At 42.0% G+C, this 27107-nt stretch overlaps 1 protein-coding gene across 3 annotated transcripts in view; it reads right to left on the reverse strand.

Moving 5' to 3' along the window:
* LOC111866279 overlaps positions 1-27107 on the reverse strand; it is a 658988-nt gene that overhangs the window by 237287 nt on the left and 394594 nt on the right. For all 3 annotated transcript variants that reach the window (XM_023855075.2, XM_023855074.2, XM_023855078.1), the window contains one exon: positions 16772-16882. In XM_023855075.2, the coding sequence (XP_023710843.1) occupies positions 16772-16882 (111 nt within the window). The remainder of the gene's footprint in view (positions 1-16771; positions 16883-27107) is intronic.

Genomic DNA, 27107 nt, shown 5'->3' on the forward strand with positions numbered 1-27107 from the left:
ATAGAAAGAAAGGGTTCTTTTTGGCCAGTTGAACAGCTGCCGCAGCGCTGAGACAGGCAATCAGTGCACTACTGAAGCTCGGGAACATAGCTCCCACGTGTACTCTCTATTCGTAGGTCGGCGTCTATTCAACATGTAGATTTAGACTGAGGAATTCTGACTTGTGCCAGTCATAATAACGAATGATGAATTATGGGAACAGACAAGTGAAGTAAAGATAACTGAGCAGATAACCAGACGTGAATGGAACTCGATCGGCCACAACGAGGCTTTGGAGTGGGACACACAGGGATAAAAGCAAAGAGGAAGACAAGGAAGAGATTGCAGATATCAACACGAGAGGAAACTTTGGCTGCTGGGAAGACATGGGGAGAAATTAAACAACTGAACAAGAACCGTGAGATGGCGACACTGTTAATGCCCTGTGCTCCAGTGGGAGCTAAAGGACAATGATGATGATTCTGGCTTGTGTGTTTTTACCGACGTTTCAGAGGTTCCTGTTGCCTACATCTTCCTGAAGTATCGGAACCGACCTGAGAACTGCGAGACAAGATACCGCACTGTGCGAGAGTTACCATTTGCTGTCGCCTAAAGCGTTTCGTTGGCCACAGATCAGAACTTAAGGCAGGGGAGAAGCTGCAAAGTGGCATAATTCAGTGGCAACACCGCACTTTGTCATTACACGCTCTGACATGACGCAATGATCCACATCATCTGAAGACCGTTTCAAGACATACTGAAGCCTTCTGTGGATCAAGGTAGCACAACACGCAAAATAAAGTGGAATGCAGAGACAAGAGAGAGACGGTGAGAGGAACAGAGAGAGACAACAGACAGATAAGTAAGGAAGTCGGTGTGTACATGTACACGTATGTACGGGCCGCGCCGTAGCTCAAGCGGTTAGTCGCTGGCGTCCCGTTCCCGGGTCTGGTCAAGAGGGGTTTGTGGTGGGGCGTGTTTTCTCCGAGTACTTCGGTTTCCCCTGCCAATCTTCATTTCACCAAATTCTCCATCATCATAATCACCCGGGGCAGGCTACAATAAGTCAATCAGTGGCCGCCGTGCCGAGTGGATCCAGTTGGACTCCAACTCCCACTAAGCGAATTTTAATGTACAAATGGACTGAAAAAGATATATATTAATTTATAAACAGAAACAGATAGATAAATGGATGGATAGACAGAAAGATAGACAGGCGCATAGACAGATAGATAGATAGACAGATAGATGGATGGATAGACAGATAGATAGCTAGATAGAAAGATGGATAGACGGATAGATAGACAGACGCACAGACAGATAGACAGAGGCATAGATAGCTATATAGACAGACACAGATAAAGATATAATAAGGAAAGAAAAGAAGAAAGATGCATTTGGTTGATTTATATGTCACTCAACGCACTCTGTCAAACATAATGGTAGCCTGAAATAATAAGGGCTCAAAAGACAATTACGTATGAGAGGTTGAACAAAAGTGGGAGCCAGAAAGCTGAAAGTAAGCCACGTTAGTTTCTTCCTAGCCCTCAGTTTAGACCAATCATCTTAGCCCGACATCCCGTCGCTCCTGTCTCTTGAAATTACAACCCATCGACTACGTCAAAGCAGAAAGCCATACTGGGAAGTGCGTGCCACTCACTGTCACACAAACACTTCAGCTACAGCCTTGGTGACGATTTGTTGGTCCTTACGTAAACCTACGGCATATACAAAGCTACAGCTGAAATAACTAACGAAATGTAACTTGGGTGCAGAGTTATAAATTTAACTTCTACGTTAAATGGACAATAGAGACCTTACAATGAAACTGAAGTGCACATTTAATTACTCTATTTTGATTTAAATTTGTGTTGCAAATAAATTTATCGATAAGAAAGCTTGACAAGGGATTATCCGCCCTGTATGGAAGCGCAACACTCACAGTCGGCTGATGAGTCCCACCTCACACCCTATGTAAGATCAACTTGAATGTTACGGCCCTATGAATATATGACACAACGAAAAATATTCGAATACAAGATTCATAAATTAATAAAATGTCTCCCCCATACGCCTTCATGGCGTAGTGCTTAACTAGTTAAGTACAGGGACAGCTTTACCTTTACCTATCTTAAAATATTCGTTTTTGCGTGACGAGCTCTTCTTGACATTATCAAACATGCGATTTATCTCCGACAGATGCAAACAAATGCGACACTTCCGCGGCAGCACTTGTTGCGCACGCCTAACAACAAATTAAGTCATTTAGAATATGACAGTGTCTCCCACTTACGCGTTCTCTCAATATATTTGCGAGAATAGAATCATTAGGTCCCTAACGCACACAGTTTAGTTTATTAAACTGAGTGTATCACATAATTGGAGCCTCCCACGTAGCAAAGGAGCAGGCATAGCGCAGTCGGTATAGCGAATGGATACGGGCTGGACGACCAAGGGGCCGGATTTCGAGTACTGGTATGGTCAAGAATTTTCTCTTCTTCACGTCGTCCAGGCCGGCTCAGAGGACCACCCAACTTCCTATCCAATGGGTACAGGGGGCTCTTTCCCCTGGGATAAATCAGCAGGGATATGAAGCTGATCACTCACCTCTAATTAATGGCGAAGTCAAGAAAATGTGGATATACGTCCATACTCCCACACGCCTTGACGGTGTAGTGCTTAATTAAAACTTTACCTTTTACCCACATAAGAAAAGTCGTTCTTAGAAGATGGAGCTCTTCTTCTTATCAGTTCTACGTCACACTAATACCTCCTTCAGTATATTTCTTTTGCTTATCTGCCTCAATTACACAGCACTTACTTCATCCAAATGATTCTATTTTCTTTCATACCTCTCCTATTCTCCGCTTCTTTCAATCACATAACTTTTCCTACTTTTGAATAAAGGCAATTTTTACAGTCGATTCCCAGGTAATGATTTCTTCAAAGCGAAATACTGAACAGTGCTGTCTTCTGACTTGTTATCCCGCGTGGCCTATAGCCTCTATTTAAGATCACAGAACAGGCCAAACAAGGAGGCGTTCAGCATTCACTAAGCAGAGTTTTCCTGTTTGGCTTATTCTTCCACCCTGAAAAAAGGAGGTACTACATTCTTCCGAAACGTCGGTAAACTTCTACCGATCTACGCGGCGTGACATCCCAGTAGTCTTCATGCCCACTGGTGTTGTGAGAGCCACAGATCTAACAACGATGGACTGTCACAACTGCAACGAAACTTCTGTGCGTAACTGAGAAAGCAATGCCTAATTGAAACACAAAATTAACCTTAACTGTGAAGAGTGCAGTGAGTGTAGAACGCCACTGGGCAATGCGTAAGGCAAGTTAGTTTCCGGGTCACGGCACTTCAGCTGTTTCAGACGTGCGTAATACGGCCCATTCGTCTCGATATTAGAGGCCCTACTTACCCTCCACAGCGTTTACATGGCTGCCATAAATCACCCGCATGTCTTCAGCAGAGTACAAACAGGGCCATGAAGTTAACAGGACAGAAAGTTCTGGGAGGAACCTGAGCTGCTTATTTTCTTTCAAACGCTTCAATCTGCATGACTGCATTACAACAATTAATAACTATAAATACGATTATTTCAGTTAATTGTATTATGTTATGGTATAATTAACAAAAATAATTTTCCTTACTATAGAGTCCGTCCATGTTCAATTCCTCCAATGTATCAAAGTTTCCTACTTTCGCTATATTTTTAATTTTGAAAAAGGTAAAAAGGTAAAGCTATCCCTTTACCAGTCCGTGAAGGTCCGTAGGGTTGTGAGAGGTCAAGGCTCCCACACTTTCCCTAAAGAAAATCGGCTCACAGATGGCGGTGAGGTTGTCAGCTTTACGCACTGCTGCCCTTTACCCCCAGGAAGATTCCTGGTGCTCATTTCTGTTAGAGGCTCAGTCGAACCCAGGGCCATAGTGCGGCTGGAAGGATCATGTATATTAAAAAATCCATCACATCGGGACTCGAACCCGCGACCTTCGGGCTTGTAGCATAGTGCCTGAACCAACTTAGCTACCGCTTGGCCATACAGTTTTTAAATTTAATATACAGAATAAATTCACACAGAATTAGCAGTTATATTACAGTCTATCTCTACTGAAAATTTAGGATGTCTACTTCTAAAGTTTATTTCTTTTTCGCCACAAAAGGAAAGTATAAATAAAAATTTCGCACAGTACCCATATCTGTTTTACATTCTAAAAAAGAAATTGCATTAACAAATGCTATTTGAAAATATATTACGAAAAAAATACCGATTCTACACTCGAATGGCAGTAGTGATGTTAAATTCCTCCCACCTCAGATCTCATGACTCCAATATGTAGTCTATGCAGCTGATAAAGCGTCATTAAATATATTAAGAAATAAGGTAACGGACTCTTCTTCTGCTTCTGTTCTGTATACAGTAATTCTGTGTCACTGATCACTTCTTACTTTCCTTGTATATTCGTGAAATTGTCGTCCACTCTTTTGTGTCCCACTGTCACACATTCATCGATGACGTTACCTGAAGCTTCGTCTGTAATCCTACGCCTTTTCCTTTTAACAGTTTTAAACACAAACTGACATTCAAAACCTAGTTTTGTTTTATCGATTATCAAGACGTATATTCACCTTGGGTGAATACGAAAACGCTGCGAATAAACTGTACCATTAATTCCACCAAACGTGTTTTTCATTCCGCTGGGACACTAGATTACTAACTTACTTACTCATGGAGCTGAGCCCTTCTTGACGAGCCGCAAATTATGCAGCTATTCAAGAATTTCCCAAGCATTTTATGGAACCCCAAGGTTCATTACCGTGTTCACAAGAGCCCTCCACTTTTCCCTATCCTGAGCCAGATCAATCTGATCCATACCATCCCATCCTATCTCTCTAAGATCTATTTTAATATTGTTCATCCACCTACGCCTTGGTCTTCCCAGTGGTCTCTTTCCTTCCGGCTTTACCACCACTATCCTATATTCACTCCCCTTCTCCTTATTCGTGCTACATGCCCTGCCCATGTCATCTTCCTTGACTTCATCATTCTAGTTATATTGGAGAAGAGGTCAAGTTATGAAGCTCCTCATCATGCAGTTTCTGCAACATTATCTATGATACTCCAATGTAGGGGTATTCACAGCGATGCCACTAACCCAAATAAGGTTAAGTATATAATATCCGTACCGTACTTGTTCAAATATTACGCTCTCATTACGTCCCGAAAAGTGACGTAGGTAGGTGGTAGGTTTCGGCAAAATATCTAACTCAGCTGAGCGTGGGGGAACGACATATGCAATTAATTTTTCTGACGATATCTGGGGAAGATGCTTACGTTATACTCATAGGTAGGAAATTCCTATTTTCTTTATTGCTAATTCTATTCACGTTCTAGGTAGAAACTCTATCTTTTCATCACATAAAATCAATGAACATCCCTGACTTCGCATTTAAATAAAACAGAATAAAACGTAAAGCCACACGGGCTAAGGTATACAAGTCACGTGTTTATTCAGAAAGTAGTCGCCCTAGGACCGTGAATATCATGGCAGCCATTGTTCAATATGTGTATTCAGGAGGGGATTACCCTAGCAGTCGGAACCGTATATATGATAAAGTTGGTGTGTAGCATCAGTAGGAAGTGTGGCATGCTGGGTATTCAATGAATTTAATTCCATTCGGATGGGTTCCCTTCTCTTAGTGAATAGCTCTCAACTACGTGAAGTGTAGCTGCGCCTGCACGCATGGTAACCCCTCAGACATAGCTGTATGTTGTGTTGTAGCATTATGAGGCGCAACAACCCACACAGGAATTGCGGGCAATGAAATCGGATGCATAAAAAAGTGAAAATAGGCTGGAAACAGGGGAATCGTTGCCCAGGCACATATGCAACTATAAAGACAATTTTAACTAAAACCCAGTATTATCGATTTGTAGGCGTATTTCAATCTGATCATTGCTTTCGGAAAGCCAGCAACAAAATTACATTTCATTTCTGTAGATTGACATGTAGCTGAGACATGCAAAACAAACTTGAAACCATTATAATTCATATTATTTAGTGTGCACAATAAATGTATCTTAAGTTGTCAAAACTGAACATGTATTTTCCAAACGCGTTTTTTTTTCTGACGCTACATGCGCGACTGGTGCTCACAATCTACTTTGTCTTTGGCGCTACAGCCCCAATTTCGGCCTTGGCCTACCTCCATGAAATTCTCCGTTTCACTTCGGTTTACTAGATCTTAGATATTCGGTAGGACTCCTTGGGTGGGTGATTAGCTCGCCGCAAGGCATCTACCTGTACATAAACACAGAAAAAAACACACAGACACTAAACATCCATGCCCTGAGTGGGATTCGAAGATATGATCCCGGCTTCCGAGCAGCGAAGACAGTTCATGCCTTAGACCAGTGGTTCTCAAACTTTTTACCTCTGAGCCCCCCTGAGAAGAGAAAATACTCTCAGGCCCCCAGCCTGTTCTTTTTAATCAAAATAGAAGTCATGGTATGTTTGACGTTTCATTCAGTTTATTTTGTGTTTTTCTACATATTATTTAGCAGTTTTCCTAGGCCTACAATAAAAATTAGTTTTAACACTTGCAATTAACCAAAATATGTATTGAAATGAAACGATATTTAACGAACAAGTATTTAATTTAATCAAACATTTAATGTCGAAGTTCAGTGTGATGGATGGGCCTGCTTTTGAGAACAAAGTTTATCAAAACGTGGTGTAATATCAGAAATGGACACTCTAACTTCTTTAGCAATATTTAGCCTTGAACGATACCTTGACTTTATAGTTGCCACAGCAGAAAAGCCTGTCTCGCATAAGTAAGTTGTTGCGAAAGGAATCAGGATTTTCAATGCTTTTCGGCTCAAAGTTTGGAATTCCGTGCCAATATGTATCCAGAATTCCAACAAAGACAATTTCTTAAATTTATGTTTTAACGAAGTATCACTAGTGAGATGGATGAGCTGTTCTTGCTCATTTACATACAGAGATGATGGCCCAGGAGCTTTTTCAAATGGATTTTTAATCCAATTAAATTTATCAAAATCATTGCAAAAGTATTTTTCGAAATGAACTTTCAACATTATGAGATGATCAAGTAGGCAGCTTTTTATGTCCATTGGAAGCACTGGATTATCAGTGTCTTGTACCATTGACACCAGAGTAGGGAACAAGTATGAAACATACTGTTTCTCCAGAGCTCTAATTTTCTCATGAGTTCCTTCATTTTGTCATTCCAAGAAAGTACAGTTGCCTCATTCCCTTGAAGTGAAGTGTTGAGGATATTTAGTTTCTCAAATATATCTGTGAGGTAAGCCATTTTCAATAAAAAATCCTCGTTGCTGAAACTGTCTGCCAGTGAGTGATTTTCCCCATTTAAAAAACAGAACACCCATTTCCTCACACAGCATTTTAAAAAGTCTAGACTTCAGAGGATTTCAGAGGATGCGGCTGCTGCCGAACTATCAGCACTGTCTCTGGCATATGCGTTTTATAATTGCCGATAAAGAGAATAATTATTAGTTATTTTGAAATTCACGATAATTAAATCCTGTACTCATCAAATTTTTTCTATATGTATTTTTTATTTCTTGTTACTTTTCTAATTGATTTAGGGCAGATTTAATTTTTATCTGTAGGAAAGTATGCTGCGCCCCCCTTTCAAGCCCTTCGCCCCCCCCCCGGGGGTCGCGCCCCACAGTTTAAGAACTACTGCCTTAGACCGCTCGGCTACCGTGACCGGCTGTTCACGAGCTATTGCAGATAAAAATCTAGGGCAGGAAAACCACTCGTACTGGCAATGCCACGCAGATGGTTCCTTGTATTACGTTAAATGTACATATTATCAGAAAATGTTTGGATAGATCTTAATTAACTAACTCTGTTAGCAGAACTCCAAGGTAAATTGCACCTGCACGAAATCTCGGAATCCGTTACGACCCTCAGCCATTCCATCCCCTCGTTATACTCACAAATTTTCCCCCCAAAATTTAAATAATATTATCAAATCTCCTTTTTCATCTTCAAAGTGGCAGTCATTCAATATATTTCCGCTCCTAAATTTTATGTCTATTTATAACCTCCCCAAAATAATTAAATTTCCAGCATATCGTAATATCCCAGACGTAGAATTCACCACAGTAATGATTCTAGGGCCGGTCACGGTAGCCGAGCGGTCTAAGGCATGCACTGTCTTCGCTCGCTTGGAAACCGGGATCGTGGGTTCGAATCCCACTCAGGGCATGGATGTTTAGTTTGTGAAGTATGCGTTTTTCTGTGTTTGTGTTTAGGTAGAGGCCTTGCGACGAGCTGATCACCCGCCCGAGGAGTCCTACCGAATGTGTAAGATCTAGAAAAACCTAAGTGAACGGAGAAAGTTCATGGAGGCAGGCCTAGGCCCACAGACCTGAGCTGACTCCGTACCGGATACAAATGCAAAGTGTTTCAACAGGACAATGCACACAACGGAACCAGACAACTGTACGATAAAGTAGCAGACAGCGTGATGACGTGTTCTGCTTCTAAATCGGACACACGAACCTACTGTTCATGTAAGGAACTCTGTGGAGTCTAATCGTGTGTTTATTTAAATGAAAACATGGAAGTATCGTATCATATTGTCACGTATGAGGGGTTCCGTGACGAATAATAACGGGTTCTGGGTTCGAGTACTGGATTTATTGTCACTTTTATTAAAATTACGATAAATTTACAACAGCTCACAATCAATGGCGGCTTATGACCGGCTCCGTTCCTTACTGGACTACGAATGTATTCTCTCCCGCTGTGACTGACTTGGTTCTGATTTACGAATCGGTCGCTTCATCAGCTTCCGCTGTCCACTGGTTAACACTCCACAGCTGAACACTGAACTCCCTGACGAATGAATCACTGAACTCCATCACGAATGAACTACGACTGAAATGAATTAACTTCCACGCGAACTGAATATAAATCACCACCTCCAACATTTCGTGTATTACTGTTTTATTCGTTGCAGCGGGAACGTGTGTTACCGAACCGTAGCTTAGCAGTGGTCCTATTCCGGGTCTGTTCCTTGATGCGGGAACGTGTGATTGGCGAGCCGTTGGCTAACAACGGTTTTCCGCTCTGTCTACGCTATTTCGGCTTTCAGGCGTCATGTCACAATATCTAGAGACTCAATGTTCATCTTCACATTTAGTAACGAACAGGAGAATGCTTCTTGATTTATCTGTCCATGCCTACCGCCTCTGTGGTCTAGTGTTCAGATTTCCTGGCTACATATCCAGAGGTCCCGGGTTCGATTTTCGGCCCTATAAGATTTTCTGAGAAGTAGTGGGTCTGGAACGGGGTCCATTCAGCCTCGTGAGGATAAATGAGGAGCTATTTCAAGGAAATAACGGCTCAGATCTAGAAAACTGAGATTATCGGCCGCAGGGATTCGTTGCGCTGGCCACGCGACACCCTCTATCCGCTACAGTTGGCACCAACTTCGCCGACAAGCGGCGGTCGCTCGGTCGTTCTAGTTCGCTTTCAGACTACAGGCCACGGAGTTTGTGTTTGTTTGCCTTCTCATTTGCTAAGTTATGAAGTGACGAACAGGAAGTTTGCCGAATGTTGGATTCTGGCTTCTTTAACGACGTTGCCAGTACCTCAAACTGATCAGTGTCGAATGGCAGGATGACTGGCAAACTGTGAACTGCGAAGAATTATGAAGGAAGCGGCCCTCTTATCTAATGGGTACGGGGGGTTCTTCCCCCAGGGGTAAAGCGGCCGGGACGTGAAGATGACTACTCACCTCCAACCAGTGCCGAGGTCAAGAAAATGTGGATCTATACATCCACTCCCCCATACGCCTTCATGGTGTAGTGCTTAATTAGTTAAGCACAGGGACAACTTTACCTTTAACTCACGTGAAATAAAATGAACGTGGTCGGTTTTAAGGTACACTAACTATACCGGTACTTTCCGGGGAAAATACTCAGGTAGACGGAACAGTTTGTGTAATCCTGTGTTGAGACTCGACAGTGCTGAAGTGTGAGTTCTCTTGTGTTGTAATCAGTGTATGTTCTGGAAGTGACGCATTGGCCACAGGCTTAGGAAGTCTGCTGCCTTCCTTCTGACCGAATATCCGGCCACAGTTATAAATAAGATTTAAGTTGCGTTTATTATGCGTCTGGCTGTACGCACTTTCTTTACCGCAAAGAAAATTCTCGTCGCGTAGCACCCTCCCGCCGGGCTGTTTACCCGCCACTGCGACGCCTTGACCCGCCAAGGGACGCCCCATCCCTACGCTGCGGTCTAGATCGGGGAGAGTCGACACCTTAAATGGAGTGATTGGTGAAGTTCGTATGTTACTGCCCAGCACGGGCCGATCAAACCGCCAGGCTTCAGCGTGACTTACTCGTATTGCGTCCTTATTCCCTTCTCTTGGTCTTCGTGGCACTCACAGCGCTCACGTACTCAGCTAATCACTGTGGAAACGCTTTTATCGTTTCAAAGCCGTTCAACTGCTTGCAATCGCTCGCGTTTTGCATAAAATTCATATTCAATGAGGCAAAACATGTTTTAGGCTACTATGTCTCTGTGTTTGTTGCGTTGGTAAGGGGAAGCATGTGTCTTTCTATCTACCGACACCGCTGAGAAAGATAGAAGGAAAAGATAAAGAAAAATAACGAGAGAAAGCGAGAGAAATAAAATGCAAGGCCTTTCTGAATTAGGTCGCGCTTTAAAATAGTCCTTATCTCCAAAACGAACAGAGCTGTACATATGAAACAAAGTTCAGTGTGTCAGCGGAGAGCAGACGCTTTCTTACCAGTACATCTTTCGGTGCTACGGCTCTTCTACGCGGTGTTCTCGCTTAATGTGTGCAAGGTCCTTTCTGTTTAACAGTGCCTCTCACAACGTCAGAGTGACAGCGTTGACCGTAGCCACAGTTACAACAATTCTTGCTCGTGGTTCTTGCGACGGTTCATGTCAGGAGATGGCAGATATATCTCATATTTCATGCAAATTCACAGGAAGGAGTCTGATGCGGTTAAATTATGTCACTGAATGGAGCCAACCTACGGGAATCCGCTATTTTACTTCATGCTTGATGTAAAGGCTATACGCAAGAAAACGGAGAACAAAAAGTTGCGTTAAAAATTCGACTAGTGAGGGGTGGAGTCCAACTGGGTCCACTCGGCAGGGTGGCCACTGACTGGCCTATGTAGCCTGCCGCGGGTGATTATGATGATGCAGAATTTGATGGAATAAAGACTGGCAGGGGAAACCGAAGTACTTGGAGAAAACCAGCCGCCGCGCCACTTTGTCCACCGCAAATCCCACCTGACCATACACGGGATCGAACCCAGGCCGACGCGGTGGGAAGTCAGCGACTAACCGCTTGACGTATGGCGCGGCCCAAAAGTTGTGTCACTCGGTAATGCAGAGGGATTCGTTCCACATGTAAACTTCTACTCATTTCGGGGGTAGGCTTGTTCAGACACGAGACCCGAGTCAAAAGGGTCCTGTAAGAACGAGTCAAAGCAGGAACAAGAAGAAAGCAGTCTTCTGGGATGTGGCACCGTGTAGATGTGGTGTTGACCGACGTTTTGGAGGAACGTATCGCCTTAATCCACCGTGATAACAGGTAAAAGCAGACTGGTCATCAGTCTGCTTGTACCGGTTCTCACGGTCTCTTCGCTTCGGATTTCTTATATTTCCTTCTACCCTGAAGATGGAGGCGATACGTTCCTCCGAAACGTCGATTAACACCACATCTACACGGTGTCACATCCCAGAAGACTGCTTTCTTCATAGTCACCGCCGTGAAAACCTCAAATCTTACACAGGAACTAGAAGTTTTGGGAAGAACCAATCGCCTGATTTCCTTTGATACGACAAGGACCGCACAGAAAACGACGCCTCCAAAAATTCTCCTTTGCAGCGGGAACGTGTTGAATAAGTAATTACTTTCAATAATAGGGGGGGTTCACAGATCTACAAACTCTCCTTCGATGCGACACGGACCGCACAGAAAACGAAGCGTCCACCAATTCTTCGTTTTCTGTATTTGTTGCTGCGAAAACGTGTTTGCCGAGCCACTGCCTAGCAACGACAGCGGAATACACATACAGACAGGAGACAAAAAATGAAGAAATTAAGAGAAAGGGAGACACAATAAGAGAAAGAGAGGAGCATGGAAAGAAAGGGATAAAGAATGAGAATTTTTCACAAATGCAAGTTCATTCGACGTCATTGTCTTTGAGTAACAATAAACTTGTAGTTTTGGAAATTATATTGTTATTCGCACCACTGCACAATCACACGTCAAGTTACCTTCAATTATTAAACCACCGTCAAGCAATTTAGCGTGGCTACACTCGCTTTGAATCTCGGTCGAGATGCAAGACCAACCTTTTCTGTTTCGTTCTTTTCGTCGCAATCTCCATGGCAGTACTTCCAAAGGGACAACATATAAATTTATGGAACTAGCAATTAAGCATGCAGACCAGGATTGGATACAGCTAGCAAGAACCTACGATATATTAAACGACACATAAGCCTACCGCTGATAAAATCTCGCTTGTATGTGCCTGCATATTAGCCTATAGGCTAGAAAACTACATAAGTTTTCAAAAGACCAGCGGTAACTGAAAGATGCAGACAACATTTTCTATAAATACACTTACCTNGAGAATTGTATACTTTTCACATTCATTACTAACATAAAAGACCAGCGGTAACTGAAAGATGCAGACAACATTTTCTATAAATACATTTCACTAATTTCCTGAAGAAACAAAATATTTCAGTTCTCAGAAGACTTTATTATTAAAAAACAATACCGAAGTATGAAGATACTGTCTCGTATAAATCCATCTTCTTTATATGTAAACACAAAACATGGATATTGTTAATCTCCTTCCACAAATTACACCGCTAGGCGGCAGCACAGTCTAGCAACAAAAAGAATGGGTGGGTCCATAGCTCCATGGATCAGTAACAGCAGGACCGTCGCATTGTCTTAACAAAACTATTCACCAAGGTGATTCACAAACAAATCTTGCTAATGGATGTGTCCATTGTACTAAGTAAGCATATACTTCACAGTAATGCCACAACCAGATATAGATCTGTCATTAATCTTTCCACGGACCAAGGGGTTTGTAGTTACAGTAATTTTATATATGTGGCTTCATACAGTATTTCTGTCTCACTCCCAAGTCTAGTTTTGTCTTCTCTCTGTCTTAATCCCGTTAGTGGTTCAACTGTTTTATGTCCGGACATAGCTGTTGTGTATAAGCGGTTGGATTCAAGCAGAATTTATTCCCTGCGTTTATATAGTAATGACTCTGTGCACAGTTCACTGCATGGCTAATTGTTGTTCACTTGTAGATTTATATTAAATGTTTAATTTATCTATTTTCGCGTATAAGGGGCTTGCGTGACTAATAATAATGGGTTCTGGGTGTGATGATTGGGTTTATTGGCACGTCTTTACCATTACAGCTGATTATTACAGTTCATACATTGAACTCCTTCTGAACGACGCCTGTCTGACTAATCTCGGACTGATCTCTCTTCCTCTACTCACGAATCCACTGTCTTTTACAACTTCCACGAGGCCCATATAGAAAACACCAAGTTGAACAAGTTCCTTTGTTGTCCTGTTGGCTGTCACGCGAACCTTGTGCTTAGCAACTTGTTACCCAGTAACGACTCGCTCGTTGCTATACGTTGTAAAGTGAACGTGTTTTTCGAACCGTTGCTCAACAACGGACGTATGGCTCTGGCTACACTATTCCGGCTTTCAGCCATCATGTCACACTATGAATGTGCTCAAACTGCTAAGTAGCTCGTAGGCTACTTTTTTATTGGTTCCTGTCTATGAATTGCAAGATTTAAACATAGAAACGGCGAATGAGAATGACGGGCAGTGAGGACAGTTTCCAGTATCTAAAATGATTAACCTCAAAAATGCTAAGTTAGTATAGGGAAATGAGGCTAATTTTCAAAAGTTTCTCGAACTGACCTGATATTCTGTTGGTTTTAAGTAAGTAAAAGTAAGTAAAGGTATCTTTTGAAACAGGCCGTGTAGGCCCATAGGGTTGTGAGATGTTAAGGTTCCCATATTTTCCTAGATAATCGGCTCAGGTTGTCGGCAAGCTTGTCAGCCTTAAGCGCCGGCCGCCCTTTACCCCCAAGAATATTTCAAGAATACTCCTGGTACTCATTTCTGTTAGAGGCTGAGTCGTCCCCAGGTCCATAGTGCGACTGGAAGGATTAGGTCAACCGAAAAGAATCCAATGAACTCATCGGGACTTGAACCCGCGACCTTCCGGCTTGTAGCATAGTGCCTCAACCAACTACGCTATCGGGTGCCCCCGTTGATTTTAAGATAAAAATTATTTATATTTCTGTATAAATATACATGAAAATTAAGCTCTGACCAGTTTATCTGCATTTAAGGGAGATAATAAAGCGGAATTGCATAAAATTCCCTCAGCTGGNCTGAGGATCTGCAGGCGTATATGGAATCCAGAGTTCAATGCAGCTGTTCAAGAACGAGGATAATAGGCCAGACGAATCCTGTTAACATTTTACATCTTTCAAGAGCAAATTTATGGTAGGTGCATATACTGAATATTGTTCCGGTCCTGTCTCCAATTTCAATTATGTTTCACTTTATAAATGCACTAAAGAGTAAAATCACAAAACATAAAAAGAAGTTAACGCCTAGAATACGGCATCTTCATTTGTGGGTTCTCGGCCTAAATTTGTATATCCACTTCTCACTTCCCAATACACCATTTACAGGTTCACAAATTATGAAACTTTTCATTATATTGTGATATGTATACCCATTGCTAGACAGCGGGTCGGTAAACATATTCCCGCAACATACACGCAAGCAATAATAGGACGTCTATTGCTAGGCAACGGAGCTGTAAACAAACTCTTTAACAATAGAAGACGGTGTTCTCCGTGGGGTCCGCCCCAAGGCTATAAAACGAGGATCTCACAGAGCTAGAATTAGAATTGAGTCGAGTTTTGTAGATGGCAGTCCAAGGTGTTTGTGAAGAAATGGCAAGAAAGGAATTCGGCAGTGCAAAGAAGACTTCAAGTGTGATTTGAAGTGACAGTGAGACTGTGATAAATCCGTTGCCAGAACACGACTAGTGAAGACCGAGGATCCTAGTGCGTGTGCAACAGTGAACTGGAAAGTGTGTAGATCAGCGATGGCGCTGTAATTGCCGGTAGTCCCGAGTTGTGTGAATAAGGTGCCAATAAATCCAATCCAAAACCCGTCTTATAAGTCATGCACACCCACTACACGTGACAATATAATTCCCTCTATCTTTCAACTACTTCCGGTGTGACTTAATGCGCTAAGTTCAACACAAGAGAAATGCATGTGTCACAGAAACGCGGACTGTTACTGTTATAAGGAAACTTGGCGACAGACTTCCGGTTCTGAGACAGTGACTCGAGCATGCTGACAAGTTACGCCGCTTACCGTGTGGGATGGACCCATCTCCTGACCTACAGCTTTGTTTCTGATCTAGAACCCACTGTTCTGTTCGGAAACTTGAATACAAATGACGCTACAGAAGACCCAGCCACGCCTTGGTTCACATCATCAATCATTTCCAGTGGGGAGATTCTACTGTGGCAATCTGTGAGCATAACACTGCTTTGTGCCTGTGTGAACCATCACTGTTACAGGACTGATGTCTTCTGGAATCGATAAATGACGTCATGTTTAATACTTTCCATACGATTAAAGAGCTGAATAGCGTTGAACTCGAAACAGGCTTTCAACGTTGGTGGAGGTGTTATCAATCAAAAGAAGCTTCAATATCTCGACACTTCGAGTCATATTTTACAGGTTTCTGATAAGGGAATTTACAAGTCTTCATGAAATGTACAAATGTAACAATTTTGTATATAAAATATGGGTATAAAGTGAATAGATTTAACTCATAATTAAGACCTCATTACTGTCCGTCCGTCTGCATAATTCATCTCCGAAATTGCCCTACGTATTTCAATGTAATGGTGGGAAAGTCAAAAGGAAAGAGACCACTAGGAAGACCTAGACGTAGGTTGGTGGACAGTATTAAGATGGATCCCAGAGAGGTAGTATGGGATGATATGAACTGGATTGATGTGGCTCAGGATATGGACCAGTGGACGGCTCTTGTGAACACGGTAATGAACCTTCGGGTTCCATAAAATGCTGGGAAGTTCTTGAGTAGCTACCCAATTGGCGGCTTCTCAAGAAGGGCTCAGCTCCATGCATGAGAGTGATTTCAACGTAATACGGTATTTGGCGGGGGAGGCTGTTTAAAGTAAAATATTTAGTATTAATTTAATTTCGGTTGAAGGATATAACTTACTAGAATACATCTGCACTGCAAACTGAGAAGCAATTGCTGTTTGTAGTGGTTACTTACGCTTAATGTCACCAGTTTCTTAGACTAAAGCATTTGTCGGGTTGTATAGCTTTCAGAACACAATCCTCATATTCGGGGCTCATTATATTTGTGGCCGTATTCTACTTAAAGGTTTATTATATTCGCGGGAACGCTAGGTTCGGGGAGAATTGTGTTTCTGTGCAAGTTATTTAAGGCTGCCCATTACGTTTCTGAGCACGTTATAAATTGGGGGGGGGGCATATCATATTTGAGGGTTCATTATAATTGGAGGCCCGTCATATCTTTGTGTGCCCTGCATATGACAACGCACTATATTCCACGTAGTATTAACCCGGGGCAAATATGTTACTGTGTCACTCACCCTGGCGAGCTGTCGCTGCAGTCGCGTCAGTGCCAACCGCTCTCGCTGTCCATTCTTCTGCTCGGCCTCAAGCGCCTTCTCCAACTCCAGAACCCGCGCCTCCAGGCTCTCCTGCACCAACAGATAAACTCTTATCAAGATGCATGTTCCAACACATTTGGGTTAACTAACAGCGTTCCTAAGTCGAATGGCTGGACGATTGTGCATGAAGAGAGGGAAACGTGGCCCCATTCAAAGTACTATTCCAGCACACGTATATCTGGAGGGACCGAGTTAAACCATGAAAACTTTCAGGCACGAAACTGATATCATACCGAGGATGATATACACGTATAAATGAAGAATTGGAAAGAACAGGGAGGCATTTGTAGCATACTTCAAGGTATTATACATAAAAAAAGAAACAAATCAAAACAAAATAAAACAAACCAAACAAAATCATAAGTAAAATCATGTACAGTCACTGAATACAGATATGTACTTCAAAATAAAGTTCCAACAGCTCGAGGACACCAAAATTGAAACATCTGTCTAGCCTGCATAACCTAGAATTAATCCGAGGGAACCAGAACAGTTCTACAGTGGGCAGCAGATTCCTTCATCACAACAACCTGTACGCCTGAAGATCAGGCCGAAACATGTAGTGTCAATGGAGAAAATCGACGAGTGAATACTAATCGAAGACGACATAGAATCAAAATGCAAAGTGAGATACCACCACTATATTTGCCTGGAGGGACAAAGGAAAACCAGGAATCCCTTCAGGTAGGGTAACTGGTGGAATTACGGTAGTCGTCTGCAGAACAACGAAGTAAATTCAATTCTAATAAAAATCTATCAAATTCAATCATAATACCGACTAATCCAATCGATCAATTTAATTCACTCCGTTGGTCAGAACTACTGGGTTTTTTGACTTTGTCGATCTTCTCGTATTCTAAATAACTCCAAAGAACAGTGTTTCGGAAACTGGATCTGTTCAGGTTCTCAGGTAAGATGGTGCTAGAGACCTACTCTGTTGGTTCCGTTAACAAGAGCTAACCTAAATTACTCGCTCCTTCTAACAGACCAAACAGAGTACGTATCTCGCATCCCTCGCCTGAAGACGGAAATAGATCCAGTATCCGAAACACTGTGTTCTTCAATACAGGGCGATGGACGAAGTCCATAAACTCAGTCGTTCCGAGAGTCATACATGGCCAAAGGAACCCTTTAGAATCGACTTACTGCTTTGGTGTGCCGAAGGTTTCCGCACCTCGATTTTGAAACACGACAGGACGTAACAAATGAAAAAGAAAATAGGGTAGCTGATATGTCCTATGGAGATCAATTTCTATATGAATTTGGAAGGTTTGAGAAAGGAATTGACCTTAGTCTGAGTTTCCGAGTATTTTGGTGCGGATCTTGGGGAAAAACAGAATTCTTTAGCTCGGATAATTGGTTTCGGAATCGAGAAGCTAACTCAAGGTCCCCAGAATGCTGAGCAGTATCGATTCAACTGCAACGTTAGGAGTCCCCAACACAATCAGCAATTATCGCCTTCCTGGGAACCTATATTTCGTCCATACAGCTACTCCACTTGACGTCAAAACAACGCTACAAATAATGATAATCATTATAGCAACCTAGGCAGCGGTTTCCGTGCTGTTTATGTGCTTTAGATACAATTATTGCTAACACATAAACACGCCGTTAAACAATGATACTATTCCCTCAGCTAGTAACTTTCTACTAACAGTATCTGACATCGGGGGACTGCGTATGAATTACACGTGGAAGCAGCATCACGTGATGGATGCGGTACCCCCATTTAAGCTTCTGACTACAAACGGCCTAGTCATATACACGCAATGAACATTTGCGTATAGAATAACATGCGTCAATTTATGCTGTAACACAGGCACTTGTGGCAATCTAATTATGGAACAGGTTGTACTTGATGGATCTTTTAGTCACGATGTAGAGTACTAATAAGCTCTTTGTGTTCAGAATTATTTGGAATGGAGCCGAAAAAGAAAACACAGAATTTAGCCATGACTGCCTTCATATATCTGCAAATAATTTGCAAACTGACTGACTGGCTGGCTTATTAGCAACTGACAACAGAATCCGAAAACAAAAGCTCAAAATTGGGCCCAATATTGTCAGTTCAATTCAACTCATACCCTGCTAATCTGTCATTATGATATATTTGAATGCAAGTCTCTCATCTCTTCAGTTCTTGCGAAACTTCCTCATCACAGTAAACACAATTGAATCTGATAAAATCAATGACTATAAAATTAATAACTAAACGGTAATATTACTGGCGAGAAGTACTGTTTACATAGCTGCAGTAAGTCTCCCTCCATCTCTCCCTCTGTCTTCCCACGTCTCTTTTGTTCTATCCTTTTGAAGTCATAGTTTGTTTTGGACTGCGGGTTTCATTCACTCTCTGGATACACCGTTTCAGTTCTATTTTCTTCTGTTCATTCAGTGAGAAATCCCCATTTCTGACCTCACAGGCCCATTTAACTTTCCTACTTTTCTGTAACCCTTCAGAGATTTTAAAAGCTGCATCGCAGGTGCCTGTATTCTCGTGATGTAACGGGACACGTATTTACGTTAACGGGATTCGTTTAACGAGCGACTCTCAAGAAACGTGCCGTTTCATAACATGAACAGTTAAAGCACTTCGTAATAACTGCTCGCTTCCAACTAAAACAGAATAACGAAAACAACTGTATTATATTTCCTCTCCTATTTCCATTAAAATCACCCCCTCCCCTCCAGAAATATCTGCAGTAACTCCACGCAGCAGAACCCTTCTTCGGAAAGTGTTACATCGACCCTGATCATGGAGACCGAGGGGATCTCTGAAACGTAGGTATTTAGTTCAATACTGACGCGGCTGATCGCCGTGAATTCGCGGTGGAAGCTTCAAATCTTACATTACGTGCCAAGGTGGACAAGGAGCTTTTCTTTCAAATGAAATCAAAGCTAGCCGGGCATATTAATCGGCGTAGTCACGGGTTGGACGACCAGAAATCGGACCTCCAGTTCAGGTAGGGCGAAAAATTTCCTTCCGTCACTGTGTTCTACCGGTTCTGAGGCCCACTAGACCTCCTGTCCAATGGGAACCTGAGATTTCTTCATCGGGAGCAAAGCGGTCGGAGCGTGAGGCCAACCGATTGTTCGTACCCAGTGACGAAGTTTAAAAAGATTGGAGGGTTAAGAAACACTGGAGCTATACTTCCACTTCTCTACTCGTATTCAGTAGCGGTGTTTAACTAAGAATAGGGCACTTGTACAATTTTTCCTTCTCGCTCCGATTTTGGAGCATAGCGGTGATTCCTCAGTTTCACTGATCATTTTATACAGACGGTAGGACTCCTTGGACGGGCGATGAGCCCTTCTCAAGGCCTGTACTTAAACACAGGACAACAGAAAAACAGAATAAACACATACACATACCAAACATCCATGCCTTGTGTGGGATTCAAACCCATGATCCCGGCTTCCGAGCGAACGAAGACAGTACATGCCTTAGACCGCTCGGCTACCGAGACCGGCACTTATGCATTTAAGGCGCCCGAAAGTACGTTATCGTGTTCTCAAACAGCAGTTACTACAGACGAACTTGGATAAAGAAGTAACGTTTGATTCCAATTTGGGAGACGTTCGGTTCAAACCTCGATCGGGGCACCGACTATAGTGACTAAGGCTTTTCGTCTCGTCTGGAAAATTCCGGGACAGTATCTCTAATTAGGGAACGGGCGCTTCCTTCCACATTCCTTCTAATTCATTTTTCACTTACCATCCTACAATTTGATGCCATAACTTAACCCCATCACTGAGAGCATCATCAAATAAATAAGAGGCTGCTACCGGCCTTTATCTTAAACTTGTGAACAAAGTGAATAGAGGCGAAAGTGTATAGTCACAGATTACGATATGTAGCTGGATTTTCTGATCTTCCTAAAAGGATAGCTTAAAATTTAGTCCGCAAATTAGATACAAATGCAGAAACAAAGCTCCATATTTAGAACCAACACTCTTGTCCTCCCCTCCACTCAGTTAAAGGGGTTTTCCCTCCTTTTGGGAGCGAGCGCGTATGCGCGCGCAAAAGCGAACACACGAAGCAAAATGACGACATAATAAAGAAGGCTAAATGAAAAACATGTCACTGAAATATATACAAAATTAAAATGCTTTGCCATAGAACTTTACTGTTTACTAATACGGAGCTGTTATCGAAGGAACATTCATAGATGTGGTTCAACTAATTATGGAGCAGCCTGTAAGTGATGGATGCGTGGATGCGTACCAGGCCTACTAATCGCCTGCTTAAAACGGACAATGTACGCTCTGGAGGGTCATTATCACGTGCCAGGCTGGGTAAGACATCGAACCTTCCTTCCCCTCCCGCAAAGCTCTAATCTCGAACTGAGAAACGAGTACCAATAAATTCACTTTCTCCTCCGCCCCCGAAATACAACTCGACCGCCCCTTACTGCGTATGCAACTCGAAGTACTCTACTGTTTCCTTTTCTACAGGAAAGTTTCAGACGTGGGCTGAAAGACAAGTCCCCTGGAACTGTGGCTTGTACTCATGAGCGGAGGTACTTTTACAGAAGGCTTGAAGCAGAACAAGCAGATGCTTTGGACACTGTGTACTGGACACTGCCAATTGTCTCAGGTAGTTTGCATTTAATAAAAAATACGTTAAGTGACATGACTGTTTTCATATTCAAGTGATCTGTCGTTAAAATAAATAAATATAAGAATACAATGCTCTCTGTAGTAATCTGTAGCAATATTATCATTACCTGTGGTAGCAACTGATAGCCGAGTCATTGAATAGCGCCGTTACACACCAATTCCTGGCAGTATAATTAGCGTCCACAGCTATCACTTAAAAGTGATGACATTTCTTCCATTTCAATCCTACTACATGATCCTCCAACTTTTTAAAAATTCGGTTAAGGAACAGCCTCTAGTATATTGCGTAAGTACATTTTTACACTTTTCTCTGATAATCTGAATGCAATAAAAGCATCACACATAACTGCAGACCAACCTCTTAAAGCACAGTAGTAAAAAGGTAAAGTTGTCCCTGTGCTTAATTAATTAATTTTCTTGAGCTCGGCATTAGTTGGAGGTGAGTGGTCAGCTTCACCCCCTTGCCGCTTTGCCCCCAGGGAAAGAGCCACCGGTAACCACTGGACAGGAGGCTGGGTGGGCCCCAGAGCCGGTCTGGACAACGTGGAGAAAAGGAAATCTTGATCCTACCGGGAACTCCGACCCAACGGTCGTCCAGCCCGTAGCCAGTCGCTATACCGACTGAGTCATCCAGGCTCTTCAAAGCACAGCAGTTGCTCTGTGAACATACAGAAACTCTGCATCTGTTAGATTTCGTCACATCCAACGTAACATACTCTAGTGTACATCTGTGTACCTGCTGTGTAAGAGTCAGGTGTGAGGTTAATCAGCAGGCCGACCCACAAGTTTCACAACCAACTTCCCTCTTTCTGCTTTCTTCTTTCCTTCCTACACTTCTCAATAAATCTCTCTGATCCTGACTAGCAATGAAGTCTCATCCCAGTTCTTCAGACGGAGAGATTCGATTTGAAGCGTTCCACATTTTCCAGGATATCAGAGGAATGAAGCAGAATGAATCTCGAGCAATAAGCTTCCGATTGTCTGCAGCAGTGCACATAAATGGAGATCCGAATAATTTTGCCCTGAGCTGACAGAGTTACAGAATGAAATCCTTAAATTAAACGTATTCACTATCAACAAACTTTGAGAACTGCTTAAGTTATGGGTAAGGATAAGCGGTTTTGTCTTCGACTCCTTTATACACTTTCCTTTTTAATAAATTCCGGGCACAAAGGTGTCTATACGAATTTCAATCCCATTTAAAGGCAATGCAATAGCTTGCGTTATGGCTTAAAGCACCATAGAAAATTGAGCACTGCAATAACATTAATGTTCGGAAACATAAAGAGGCATAATTATTAGGTCAGCAGACACTTCATGGCTGTGGCACCCAGACACTGCAAACACAATCATAATTCGAGCTATTGCATTTTACTATCAACAGTGTGAATTGTATTTCCATTATTCGTTTATTGCGATCTTGCATTTAGAACTGACCTTGAATGTATGCAACTTTAAATAAATTGTCGAAAAAGTATTATAAAAACAATATGAAACAACCGCTTCTGGATCCATTAATTATTTCACGTTCTTAATGGAGCCGGGATAGCGCAGTCCGTATAACGACTGGCTACGGGGTGGACGGCCGAGGAGTCGGAGTTCAAGTCCCGGTAAGATTAAGAATTTTCTCTTCTCCACGTCGTCCAGACCAGCTCTGGGGCCCATTCAGCCCCCTATCCAAGGGGTATCGGGGGCTCTTTCCCCGGGGGTAAAGCGGCAGGTGCTTGAAGCTAACCACTCACTTCCACCTAGTGTTGTGGTTAAGATAATGTGGATCTATCCATCCACTTCCTCATACGCCTTCGCGGTGTAGTGCTTAATTAAACACAGGGACAACGTTACCTTTACTGGAGCAGGTTTAAATATGAATTAGTTTTGTTATCAAATTTCCTAACTGGATATTGATACTGCACATGGACACGATATCAGGTCTTGGTCAGACAACAGGCGTCACTGGTAATTGTTAAGAACGATAAGTTGGCACTAACTTCGCCGATAAGCGGCGGTCGCTCGGTTGGTACATTCCGCTTGCGGACTAAAGCCAAGGAGTTTGATTTCTTTGTTTCTTTTTTGATAAGTACATGGTGACCGTCAACTTGTAAATATACATATAACATTCACATGGATAATTGCGATACAAATAAGATACTTATATAAAACATATACAGAGATTAATACTGTTTTAGTTAGTTATACTACACGTTTAATCGCTGTTTTTAATGTTACAACCGGCATGAGTTTAATAAACGCTGCATGGATATGTACAAAACGTACGCGAAACCCATACATAGAGTAAAAAATTATATTTCTTTATTCATATTAATATTAACTACCTGGTTTGTTAGTTTATCTGATTATCAGCAAGCTGTTGGTTCATGGGTTGTTACCCAAGCAGTACGTCCTTAAATTATGAACCCAATCAAGTTACGCCTCCAGAATGCCTGATAGTGCAATCAACTGAAGGATTTCAGTTTAATTATCCTCGTAACAATTTCCTATTTCAATCTTACCGATGAATATTCAGAGATTTCTAGGCAATGTAAGTGAATCAGATGAGTTATCCAGAAAATGAGTAGGGACGACCTGTCCCTAGGGATCGCATGGCGCACATGTGCTGTTTGTTCCTCTTCCCTTCTGTAATCTCTTCGCCGGGAGACTCCATTACTAAAGTATTATCTTTCATTCATTAAAGTTGCAGGGACCCTTAGCATCACATTCAACTTGTTAAAGAAACGAATCTACTGCCTTATGTTGGTGGAATACTTTTTACCCGAGATTGCCACGCTTCGGAAAGTACTGGTCCAAAACAAAAAGCAGGAGCACTTCATGTCCTTTTGGGCTTCTTGATGTCCTCATCCGTTACCATCACATGAACCAATTTTGAGTTCGTCGCAAGGAGTGGGAGCGTTCAGCGGAAGTGTCTGGCTGTCTGTATGTTCACATGTTTCATCTTTAAATTACTGAAAAAGTTTTGGTGAAATTGGTCATTTTTAGAGGAGTTCGCTATACTTCTGAGCCCCTATTACATTCAAGTAGTCCGTCCGTTCATATGCTACAAGAATTTTAATCAAATTTGATAGTTACTATGTAAGTTTTGAGGTTTTCACGGCGATGACTATGAAGAAAGTCGTCTTCTGGGTTTAGGCTCTGTGTACTCTTCGTTTTGGCCGACGTTTCGGAGGAACGTCGGCCAAAATGAAGAATACACGGCGCCTAAACCCAGAAGACGACTTTCTTCTTGATAGTTACTAATTCGATGAACAACTATCCAGTAATTTCAATTTTCGTTTAGACTGAAAATGTTCAACAACGACTGTACACGACCATGTAACCGCCTCTCCTTGCATATCTCGCTAAATGTTTACCGGAGAGATGTTTCAAACAAACATTTTACAGAAAAATGCATGCATTTTGAGGCTCAGTACAGTTTACTTTTAAGTCTGATCGTTTTCGAGATAATGAAACAGAAAGGTTGTTATGAATATGTTTTACAACTTTCGTACCCAGGTATCAAACATGGCCTCCAAAATACAACAGCAGCGAAGAAAAAGAACGCTGAAATAAAAATAAATGGAAATGCTCATTAAATTAAACTGCGATTCATTATAATGTAGTGCTCTAACATAATATATTTTTGTGGCATATATTAAACAATTTATGTAGAGCTTATATTTACATGTAATTTCAGTTTACAGTGTGTGATAACAGTAAATACTGAATTTGATTTGTTTCATTCTGGTCTGTCACACTAATATTATGAAAAAGTTATTATGACGACACGAATTACAATAGAGTGTTCACAAACCAAATATAAATATTTTAAAGTATTGGAACAGCCGCTGTAGTTGTAAAGACTTTGGATTTTACAACCAATTGTATATTATTGATATTGTATGTATATATTTTGACTTTTAGAACAAAAGTGGTTTCTAACTGTACTGATGTAAAAGGTGTCCCTCTGAAGATGGTCTCTGAAGACCGAAACATGTAAGGGCATGAATAACTGAAATAAGAAAATCTTAATCAGTCACAGTGAACGGAACTATTTAACTTTTTCAGTAAATACTGACAGTTTATTCATATATTAGACCTACATATTATTCTGACTTCTCACCAATCAAGTCTCACGAGTACAAATATTATGTTTCTGGACATTATCCATCGTCCTGCCTTCATCTATACTCTATCTTGGTGCTGGTACAGGTGTCCGGAGATAAGAAATAGCTCTATCGATTGTTCCCAATTGGGTAGGTTTTACCTGAAGGAGCCTCCGAAATATAAAAATGTAATATAAACATTACGGTGTTTTAGATAAAGAGAGAAATATGGATAATGTACAGAAACATTATATTTGTACTAATGCACGATCGGCCGGTCACGGTAGCCGAGCGGTCTAAGGCATGAACTGTCTTCGCTGGCTCTGAAGCCGGGATTGTGGCTTCGAATCACATTCAAGGCATGGATGTTTAGTGTTTGTGTGTGTGTTTGTGTACAGGTAGAGAGGCTTTGCGTCGAGCTGATCACCCGCCCAAGGAGTCCTACCGAATGTCTAAGATTAGTAAACCGAAGTGAAACAGAGAATTTCATAGAGGTAAGCCAAGGTCAAAATTTGGGCTGTAGCGATAAGGGGAAAAAATATACCATCGTCACAAACTTTTAGACCTTATTTAAGTCCCACGAGCTGTGCGTATGTACTAGAAACAACTCACGTCCGTACAACCTTCTGTCTGTTAAGAGAAGTGTTCTAACAACTGGTAATACAAATGCAAGCTGGTTTCTCCCGTTTTTGAAAGAGCTAGAGGCCGATTGATGCATGACTGAGTTATTAGCGGTAAGACGTAATGATCCTGTGCAGGAAAGCACATGTCGAAAAGGCTTCATGACCCACAGATTCAAAGGACTAGCAGGCGGGGTGGTTAAGAGGACAGGCATTAAGATTTCTACTGGAGCGAGGAGCTTCAAGTAACGGGGTGCTTGAGATCTCTCTCTCTCAAGACAATTACCCATTATTTCTATGGAAGCTGAGTGGTTTCCTAATTGTGACTCTGCTCAGCATTTCAGCATAACATCGTAACACAAGCTCTTACCCTCGAGTTTCAGGGATCTGCAGACACCAATATTTAATTACTACAAGCACACAGAAATCAGCATAACGTAGCGGTTCGTCATTCAACACTCCATCGTATTCTAGAGGTCATGGGGTTATACGTATATCGTCATGGAGTTTAACTGTCTTGACTAAGTGGGATATCAAGTTCTCACAGAGGCCTACATTAATATTAACCTCTTCTGCAATGTGACACTGTATAGTTTAATAGACAGTTAGTAGTCTATAAGGCATGACACCCCAGAAGACAATATTAGTATCCTGACTTAGGTTTTCCCAGTTTTCCCTAGTCTCTTACGGCAAAGAACACCGAGGCAATACTTTAAACGTCGGTCACGGTAGCCGAGCGGTCTAGGGCATGTATTCTCTCCGCTCGCTCGGAAGCTGCGATCGTAGGTTCGAGTCCCACTCAGGGTATGGATGTTCAGTGTTTGTGTGTATGTGCGTTTTTCTGTGTTTGTGTAGAGGTAGAGGCCTTGCGACGAACTGATCACCCGCCCAAGGAGTTCTATCGAATGTCTTAAGATC

The sequence above is a fragment of the Cryptotermes secundus genome, unplaced genomic scaffold (assembly GCF_002891405.2).
Source record: "Cryptotermes secundus unplaced genomic scaffold, Csec_1.0 scaffold1025, whole genome shotgun sequence".
Classification (NCBI taxonomy): Eukaryota; Metazoa; Arthropoda; class Insecta; order Blattodea; family Kalotermitidae; genus Cryptotermes; species Cryptotermes secundus.